The sequence below is a fragment of the Littorina saxatilis genome, unplaced genomic scaffold (genome assembly GCF_037325665.1).
Source record: "Littorina saxatilis isolate snail1 unplaced genomic scaffold, US_GU_Lsax_2.0 scaffold_469, whole genome shotgun sequence".
NCBI classification, from domain to species: Eukaryota; Metazoa; Mollusca; class Gastropoda; order Littorinimorpha; family Littorinidae; genus Littorina; species Littorina saxatilis.
Window position 1 is genome coordinate 52,501 of NW_027126547.1, and position 10,000 is coordinate 62,500.

The window sequence follows — 10,000 nt, forward strand, 5'->3', positions numbered from 1 at the left end:
GAGAGAGAGAGAGAGAGAGAGATAGAAAGAGAGCAAAAACAGATAAAAGAGAGAGACTTTCAGACGGACACAAAGAGAGACAGACAGATATAGAGAGAGATAGAAAGAAAGAGAAAGACATAGGGAGAGGAATAGAAGGGAGGGAAAAAGAAGGAAAGAATGAGAAAGACAGAGACAGAGACGTAGACAGAGAGACAGGCACAGAGGGACTGAGAGAGAGAGAGACAGAGAAAGAGAGAGACAGAGAGAGCACGCAAGACAAAGAGAGAGACTGCGAAAGAGAGAGAGAGAGAGAGAGAGAGAGAGAGAGAGAGAGAGAGAGAGAGAGAGAGAGTTTTAGCAGTTCTGATTTGTCAATTTTAACGCGGGAACCTTGATTTTGCGAATTTGATTTTGGGGGGGTGTCTGTGTTGTAGGTTCCACTGTATCGACACTACGTCATGTACACTCAATCTGTTACTGAATAAAGTATGGGGTAGGGTAATAAACGACCTTTTGAGTCATATAATTGGTTTTACGAAAAACGGCCTCATCAGAATGATCTGCCCTCAAACGCATCTGTGCAGCTTTGTTATGAAGGGTAGTAAAGTTCATTCCGCTATTGTAATCATCTCATGCTTCAAGCAAAACACGGCCTTATTGTTATATTTTGTGACCGTGTTTTATCTCTTTAATCAACATGGAAATATAGGTGAACATAGTACCGAATAATTATAGACAATGTATGAATGGAAACACACAGCACGATATAAACCAAACAGCACGACGTAAACATGCGATCAACCAATTCATTTATCGCGGAAAGCCCGTTATGTGTTAGAACTATGACAATTATCCCAGTCATCAAGGTAAAACTACAGCTAAATCCAATGGTGTAGTGTTATTATTTGTCAACTTCTTCAAAATGTGACCTTTTGACACTTTTGCAGATTCACCCATTTTGAACCTTGCATCATCTGCTGACAACAACTGCACTTTCCGTCGCGACCTTGACCGTGGTCAGCGAAGCTGTGTAGTACATGAAGGTCAACCAATCAGATTTCAGTGCAGCGCCAGCAGTAACCCGACGGTCGCCAGCATCACGTGGACTTCTCCATCAGGATTGGCCAACGGACAGGGTGGTAACGGTCAGCTGGTCATCCCGTCTGCTGACAGACACGCTCACAACACAGAGTTCAACTGCACGGCCACCACAGGAAACTCCCCGCCTGACTCGCGTCTGCCCCTGACAAACTCCACGTCTCTCCGTGTCTATGTGGCCTGTGAGTGTGTCCCCTTGACTCTGTGTGTGTGTGTGTGTGTGTGTGTGTGTGTATGTGTGTGTGTTTGTGTGTGTGTGTGTGTGTGTGTGCGTGAGTGTGCGTGTATATATATGTGTGTGTATGTGTGTGTATGTGTGTGTGTGTGTATATGTGTGTGTGTGTGTGTGTGTGTGTGTTCACTGCTTTTGTTTGAGTACATGCACACACTTCCTGGGTTTGTTTCTGTCAAGACCCATCACGTTTATTTGCCTTTGAACTGAACAACGTTCCCACCAACCTTACGGTGAATGAGAGTGTCACTTCCGTCAACGTCACGTGTCGCTCTGACGGACGTCCGACTCCCAGGATGCAACTCGTCAGGAAGCATGACGGGACGGTGCTGAAGATTGTGACCGGGGGCTCGTACACAGATGTTGATGACGACACAGTTGTGAATCACGTGATCAGTCCGGCAAGGTGTGAGGACACCGGGACCTACATGTGTGTCTCTGACAACCAGCTGGGACTAGAGGAGCGACAGGCACTCAGCTTGTTCGTCAACTGTAAGTTTTGCTATGTGTTGGAGCATTAAATGAGCGTATTTACACGCCGTTAACATTGGTGATTGCGTGTGGTTGCCTAGGCTACGTTGGAGTGTAGTTGAACGTATACCTAAGCAACAAAACAACATTAATTAGCCTACAATATGTCGAGGGTCTAATAACTGCCCCTGCTACATCTACATCTGACTCAACTGAGTAACTAATCGATTCGTTCTCAGTATTTGTGTGTAGGATGCTTTTGTTTTATTTTTGTTAGCTTCTTTGTTTTGGTTTCTTTATTAGTTTTTTTTTCTTTCTCTGTTAATCAGTTTGTTCGCTTGTTCGTGTTTTTGGTTTCGTTCTTTCTTTCTTACTTACTTTGAAGTTTATTTTATCAGCTAGGAATGGAATGTAATGCGATTTTGTTGTTATATCAGTTTGGCCGTCCAAAAAGAGATGTAAGCCAACATTGCGCAGACGTCTGTCAGAAAAACTCCGCAAGTCATTCTTTCCCATCAGTTTTGTTAACTGATAACGATATTGGTTACTTCTCAGGTGTCCCACGCAGAGCAGAGTCCCGTCCCGACCCTCTCAAAGTGAACTACGAGGGTCGTCCTGTCCAGCTGTCTGTCAACATGGTGGCCTTCCCTCTGCCTGACACCTTCACCTTTGTCTTCCACGGTCCAGCGAACAACGTGTCAGAGCCAGTGACGTCTGGTAAACTGGACAGCCGTTGCTGGAATGCTCTCCCTGCATACCGGGTTACCTGCAACGTCACTGTGAAAGACATTACCTCCCGGGACGCCGGCGTCTATTCACTGAAGGTCGAGAACACTTTTGGTCATTCAAACATTCTCTTAGAAGTTACATACTTTGGTGAGTATTGTATCTGTCCGTCTGTCTGAATGTTCTGTCAACTTTTCATTTGAATAAAGGTGCTTGTTACGCATTCAAAGTTGTATTTTCCCCCCATATATCTATATTACGCAAGCAAGCACACGAATTATATTAACCTACATAAACAGGATGTTTATGTCTTGTTCCATGTGAAACATTCGTTTTGTTTGTTATCGAGCACCTGTTCTTTTCTTTTTGTGTATCTTGATTGGCTGAATGTGTGTGTGCGTGTGTGTGTGTGTGTGTGTGTGTGTGTGTGTGTGTGTGTGTGTGTGTGTGTGTGTGTGTGTGTGTGTGTGTGTGTGTTAATTGTTGTATGTTGTTAATGTCAAACATATTTTGCTGTTGTAGCTTTAATTTACTGTATGTATGTATTTCGGTTTCTGTGTGTTTACCTCCTTCCTTTCCTTTTCTACAAATCCCCTTTCTCTTTCAACATAATATATAGCTTTTAAGAGCTCTTTTATAGCTTTGCTTGTGCTCTATTTATTAACTTCAGTGGATGTCATGTTATCTGTAATTCTTTAAATGAAATTGTTTAAGTGAGTGTTGCACTTTCTTTTGTAAATATTCGGTGCAAGTTTGCATAGACCACCACAACCGAGTATTGTTTTGTTGAAGTACATGTGTACCGACTTTCACCTTAATGCATATGCTTTTATAGGATTAGCTTGTTGCAAGGAATCGCAGGTAAATAATTGGTAACAACAGTTACTTTTTTAAATGCAGTATGTGTCTTTGTGTTTACTTGACTGACTCATTTGTTTGCTGTTGGAGTATCTATGTTCTTTAGGACCGACGCTTTCTTTTCATGAAATGCTTATTTCTGTAATGTGATCAACAACCGGACTATCACAACTGTATTAAATAGTTGTATTTGTTTGGTTGGTTTCTGTTGATTGTTTGTTGTTGTTGTTGATTTTTTTCACTCTGTATACAAACTCAATCAAATAAAAACTGTCATGTCACAAGTTATCTTGCAACTAACAATGGTCTGGTTAGTTGATTATTGTCATTTAATCGTCTCTTCGGCAGATATTGCTACTCTTGCGTGACTGCTATGTTTTGTTGTTTGATTCCAAAACAGAAAAAGACGCTCAGGCCGGAGAAAGCACGGGTGGCCTAAGTGCTGAGGCTGCAGTCGGTGTGACCTTGGCGCTGGTGTTTGTCGTCGTCGGTGTTACCGTTGTGTGGATGTGGCGCCGCCATTGGGTTTTACCTTGCATTCCTTCTTCTGCCAATGGTGATTGTGTGTGAGAGTTAACGAGTGTGATAGTACCGTAAAGTACCTTGTAAGCGCCCAGTATCGAGTAAGCGCCCACCCCCCACTTTCAGTCCAAAACCGTGCATAGGGTGTAGTACCTTGTAAGCGCCCACCCCCCCCCCCCCCCCCCCCCACTTTACACCATTGAAATCAGAGGAAATAAAAATTCCGCACTTGATCTGCTAGTTTTGTGAATGATTTCCCTTTCTTGCAAACCCTATCACGTGTGTCTGCACGCCTTGGATCTAAACGCCTGCAAGTCAATGATTACAAGATGCCGCGGATCAAATCGTACATCGTTGCGTTTAAGCTGTCAGCTCTTGACTATTTGGATAATAACGCCAATGGAAATGTATCGCAAACAGCAAGTGAGTTTGGGGTAGATGGAAAAAGGATACGAGAATGGCGAGAGAATCGCAATAGCCTGTTACGTCACCAGGCCGGAAAGGAAAAGAAGAAGCGAAAGTTACATGGCGGTCGAGACGTCAGATCAGAAGAGGTTGATGAAGGTGTGTTAGAATATCTTGATCAAGAGCGGGCGGAAGGGCGTGTCGTCCGCAACAAAGATTTGCAAAGAAGAGCCTTAGAACTGGCTGGTGGACTGGACATAGACGAATTTGTCGCATCACCTATGTGGCTGAAGCGTTGGAAACAAAGGCATGCTGTCTCCACTCGGCGAGGTACCAATACCAACCAGACGTAACCCCTTGTTCAAGGGAAACAGAGACACAGTGCGGCCGACAGCGGCACCTCTGCAGACAAGAAAAGGATGCGACGACATTTGTCTCCCCAAGCTCTTCTAATGACAATACGAACAAGAAAAACAATGGAAGATGAAAAAAGAAAGAAGATATGATTACGAAGTGATCAAAGATCACATTTCTTACTGAAAACTGCTCGTGCATAGGGTGTAGTACCTAGTAAGCGCCCACCCCCTACTTTGGGTCGGAATTGGTGCACAGGGGGGGTGGGCGCTTACAAGGTACTTTACGGTAATTATAGTGAATTAAGTGTATGTGTGTGTGTGTGTGGGTGTGTGTGTGTGTGTGTGTGTGTGTGTGTGTGTGTGTGTGTGTGAATGGTTTGTGTATAAGCGAGTGATTGTGTTAGTATAGGAATGGCTCGATGAGTAAGTGTGTGAGTACCTGCGATTCAGACTCTCTCACACGAGATAATATAAAATGTTTGGTGGCTTGTTGACAGACAGTTGTTGTTTTTTTGGTCCGAGGGGACCATATGGTCTTTTGTTTCATCTTTATCGACCAAGGCCGAAGGCAGAGGTTGATAAATATGTAACAAAAGGCGATATGCTCCCCGAGGACCAACAAGAAAATGCTGGTCTGACAACAAGCCACCAAACATCGTTTTTGTCATCATGTTGGTAGTGCAACAAAATGCACAATAACCCACAGGGAGACGAATGTTTAGAATCCAATTCCGGGCCGCAAAGCGCGTCACAGTAGTTCGAGATAACACGTCATACTTGTCTATGACGTCAAACGTAACTTGTTGACGCTTTTCTTCCAGTCTGAAAATGTACAGAGCTGCGATCATACCTGTGAGTTCAGTAAGTGTTGAGTTTTCGTTGTGGATTTTGCGATTACAGAGATAAGTTGCAAATTGACCGTGAGTCGCCGCGGTAATTATCAACATTGATTGGGTCTTTGAGAGTGAATGCTTACAATCGCTGTCCTCGGAAACACAAATCCAAAGCCGCGATGGTTCCACACATCAAACAATCAGCCTGATTGGCTTTTACTTTGACAATCCACGTTTCACCTGAAAGCTCAAACCCATTCACCACCTCGAGTTATTGCATGGGGAACATGAGATTTATTTCCCAGGTGTTTGTGGATGAAAACTCGTGAAAATGATGACAATGTTGCTTGTCGAGCGAAGAGGTCAGGTGATCCCCTTTTGTTTGACCTATTCATCGGAGAAAATGTATTAGTAGTGAACGATATTTGTCCTCTTCATTTATGTCAAAAATATAAAATGTCTCTTCTTTACTTCTTTCAGGAAGCAACAACACAGACTATAACCAGTAAGTATTAAAAATCCCACCTTGACAAACACGAAATGACCGCACACAACAATAATTTATTGTACATGTCTGGTTGTGTGTGTGTGTGTGTGTGTGTGCGTGTGTGTGTGTGTGTGTGTCTGTGTGTGACAATGTGTGTGCGTGTGGGTGTGCGTGTGTGTGTGTGTGACAATGTGTGTGCGTGTGGGTGTGCGTGTGTGTGTGTGTGCCAAATGGGTATTATTATAAGACTTAAACATCACATATATGTTCAGGAAGAATTGTTTTTCATGTATCCATTAATAACTCACATTCATCTTGTGTTTAGGTCAGCAGTGTCGCCTGCTGTGTCAGCGGAGCATGAGGAACAGAGGAATGCAAACGAAGTGCAAGGTAGTTATTGCTCTTCTCTGCTATTCACTAATAAGTGAAAGCAGTCGATACACCAAGTTGCACATGTTTTTACAGTTTCTTACTTGCGTTCGTGTCAGTGCTCTCTCTCTCTCTCTCTCTCTCTCTCTCTCTCTCTCTCTCTCTCTCTCTCTCTCTCTCTCTCTCTCTCTCTCTCTCTCTCTCTCTCTCTCTCTCTCTCTCTCTCTCTCTCTCTCTCTCTCTCTCTCTCTCTCTCTCTCTCTCTCTCTCTCTCTCTCTCTGATGACTATTACAACAAGAAAAAAACACCAGTCACGACCTCTTAAGTTAAATCTTTCTCTGGAATGACAACCTGTTCAGCAGGTAACGGAACATCGTGTTTTGGGTGTGATAGTCGATCAAGAATTAAAATGGCAATCTCGTGTACATTATATTTGTCAAAAAGTATCCAAGAATTTGTTTCTGCAATGTAAGTTAAAGCAATATGTCGATATTGTGACACTGAAACTGTCTTATCATGCCCACATCTTATCCCACATTAATTACACATCAACTCTGTGGGATGGCGTCTCTGATGTTCACATGAAAAAGTTAAACTCTCTACATCGTCGGGCAGCTAAACTCGTGTTAAATGGTCCACACTTATCAGCTGATTTGAAGTTAAAGAATCTAAACTACCTGCCGCTGGTTAAACAGTTACAGTTTAATAAGACTGTTATGATGTGTAAAGTATATCATGGCGAAGTGCCCAACTATATTCAGGACCTATTTCACTGAGTCGCCGAAAGGTACGGGTCTATCAATGTTCTACCACCAATACCCATAATTGATTTGTTCAAAACTAGTCGTCTTCTCTGGCTCTATGGTGTGGAACTCCATTCAGTCTGTAATAAGATCATTAACCTTAGTAAATAGTTTTTGAAAGCTCTGCATAATTATTATATGTCTACCGAGATGGCAATACTAGTCTTAACATTTGCAAGTAGCTGTCAACAATGGGCAAAGCTTTATGAATTACACAATTATGATGTGTTACATGTATTATCTGTAATTGATGTTGCAATTTTCCATCATCATCATCGTCATCGTCATCGTCATCATCATCATTTACACCATATATTCATGTATATATATCTAGCTGTCTATCTATATATCTAGCTATCTATCTGTCTATCTATCTGTTAATATATGTATATATCCCATGACCTCCCTTCTTTGTCTCTGTTACTTCAGTATGGGTATATATGTTGTATTTTTATAGCTCAATAAATACATCATGGACTCCAAAAAATATATGATAGTGCAGATTCCGATTTGGGCAAAGGACTACTTTCCTCCCGACCTTTGACCTCGCTCGCGCCGAACAATGTGACACATTTGTATGAAGTTCTAAAATCGTATTGCACGGCTCAGAAAACCATATCAGTTGCACGCAAAAATGAATCTCAGAACTGATCTGATGTATGAGATGCAATAAGCAAAAGTTTCTTTCATAATGAATGCAATGCAGGTCGAAAAAAACGAACATTCAACTTACAAGATAACCAGATGCTAGCGAACCAAAACAAAAACACGAGTACCCTCCCCTTGCATCGTTAGCAGACGACTTTTGAGAATCTGTCGGTAGTGTGTTTTGCCGGTGTGCGCCTTCAGCTATCAAACATCGGCTGTTTCACATGTTTTGCGAGCAAGTCTACTCTTTTGCCTGGCTCTGCAGTAAGTCCACATATTTTTCCGTAATCCAGTCATATTCCTTCAAAATGCAATCAATCGGCGGTGACAGACGTGTCGGTCGCGTTTTCCTCTCACCCATACCAGTTTAAGTTCATCCATGCAAACACACTCGCAAAACAGTTAATCACGTAGATACATTTCAAATAGGGAGCAAATGGTTAAATCTAAACCTACATATTTGTTCCCTAAGATTTGCTTCTCTGTCAATAAGCCTAATTACACACGTTCGAGAAAAACAACGTGGAATCAATTCTGAATCGAGTAAGCCAAATGGGTCCCAAACCCGTTTCGCCCGTTCTGCCGACCTGAAACGCAAAACAAAAGAATTGTGCGCTTCAACTAAATTAATTTCTATTCGACTTCATTACTTTCTTGCAACTTATGAACCTTTACTTAAAGCTTTTAAATGGTCTGAAAGTAGTGTTACCGCGTACTTATCGATGCACTCATTCGTTTTATTTTTTCAGCGACGGTCACTTAGTTTAAGGTTGCAAAAGGGCTAAGTCTCGCTGGCAACAGTTTTACCCTGCACAGATCGCAACAGTGCCGCTAGTAGTCTACACTTTGTGTTTGATGGTAGAATGGGATATACAGATTACAACACTCGTGGTTTTTTATATGGCTTGTATTTCAGTCAAGACCCAGCGGGAATATCAATCGAGAGACACTCGCCAAAGGCTCGTGTCTCCCGATGATATTCATCCGCTGGGTCTTGACTGAAATACAAGCCATATAAAAAACCACTCGTGTTGTAACCTATACATATATCTATTATATCTATCTATCTATCTTTCTTTCCATCGTTCTATTTATATACCTATCTATCTTTGTAACTTTATTTCTATCTATCTATCTATCTATCTGTCTATCCATCTCTCAGTAGTGTTTTTCCTCATTGTGATGAATTATGAGAATGTTTATAAAAACGTGTGTTGCCAGATGATAATCAGCAAGCAACAAACCAGTACGACAGCCTGCGACCCCTAGACATAGGAGTGAGGTCCGAGTACGCTGAGCTCAGTCACTACGTGAATGCTGGTGTGAAGTCTGCCAATGGAGCAGGTAACTTGAGTATCCATTAGTGTAGTAAAGGGGACCCAGGAAGGGGAGTGGGTGGAACCATGGTTGCTGGTTAGCGGCGTACACATAATGCGCCATTTTGGACAGTTTTTTTGACGATTTGGACCTTAAACAATTTAAGAAACATTCGTTGTACTGTAATTTAGAAATACCTGGTGATGATTTGCTCCAAACAGCTTCGAAACTTTACCAAATTAGTAATGAAGTTTGGTCAGCGAGCGGTTAGCTTCGCCCAGCTCTCCTGTGTAGTCCGGACTTCCGTCCGTCATCATATTTTATTTAGTCCCCATAGATACCCATTTGTCAAAGCAGATTAAGACCGTTGGATTGAGGAAGTCAAAAACTACAGTCTAGCTTGCGCATGCTAATTCCGTGCCATACATCACTAAAACGCTTCGCATAACAGAAACAAACATACTGGCTCTTGGTCTGACATGACTACCAAATACAGCATTCTAATTTGAAAAATAGCACGCTAAAAGACTAATTCTAAGAACTTCCTTGTGTGTGTTGTCATCTATTCAACTTCCAAAACAATCTCTGTAGCTCTCAGCTCGATTTCAAATTTGTATCTCTATGAATAGCGCATGAAATACTCAGGATTGAAAGGTGGGACGACAATTATGATTGGCGCAAAAAAGGCGTCACAATGAGAATTACAGCGTTTTCAATTTGAATATCTGAGCGCTCAAACGTTTATTTTAAGGTATCTATTGTGTGTGGTCAGATGAATACAACCCCAACCTGAACGGTATAGCTCTTGGGGCGATTTGAGACAGTTTTCTTGTTAGAAATTATCACTTTAAGGGAGATCTAATCAAGCAATGTGTGCTTGTGTGTGTGTGTG

The 10,000-nt window shown here is 42.1% G+C and overlaps 1 protein-coding gene and 1 long non-coding RNA gene across 2 annotated transcripts in view; both read left to right on the plus strand.

Annotated features, from left to right (window-relative positions):
• Nucleotides 1-4,647, plus strand: part of LOC138954984 (hemicentin-1-like) — an 11,499-nt gene extending 6,852 nt beyond the window's left edge. The window contains exons 7-11 of the mRNA XM_070326719.1: nucleotides 930-1,262; nucleotides 1,493-1,804; nucleotides 2,339-2,659; nucleotides 3,768-3,923; nucleotides 4,310-4,647. Of these exons, the coding sequence (XP_070182820.1) occupies nucleotides 930-1,262; nucleotides 1,493-1,804; nucleotides 2,339-2,659; nucleotides 3,768-3,923; nucleotides 4,310-4,647 (1,460 nt within the window). The remainder of the gene's footprint in view (nucleotides 1-929; nucleotides 1,263-1,492; nucleotides 1,805-2,338; nucleotides 2,660-3,767; nucleotides 3,924-4,309) is intronic.
• A 1,315-nt stretch (nucleotides 4,648-5,962) lies between these two features.
• LOC138954981 (uncharacterized) overlaps nucleotides 5,963-10,000 on the plus strand; it is a 4,615-nt gene continuing 577 nt past the window's right edge. Inside the window, exons 1-3 of the long non-coding RNA XR_011452043.1 lie at nucleotides 5,963-5,988; nucleotides 6,296-6,360; nucleotides 9,013-9,135. This is a non-coding gene — a long non-coding RNA (uncharacterized lncRNA). The remainder of the gene's footprint in view (nucleotides 5,989-6,295; nucleotides 6,361-9,012; nucleotides 9,136-10,000) is intronic.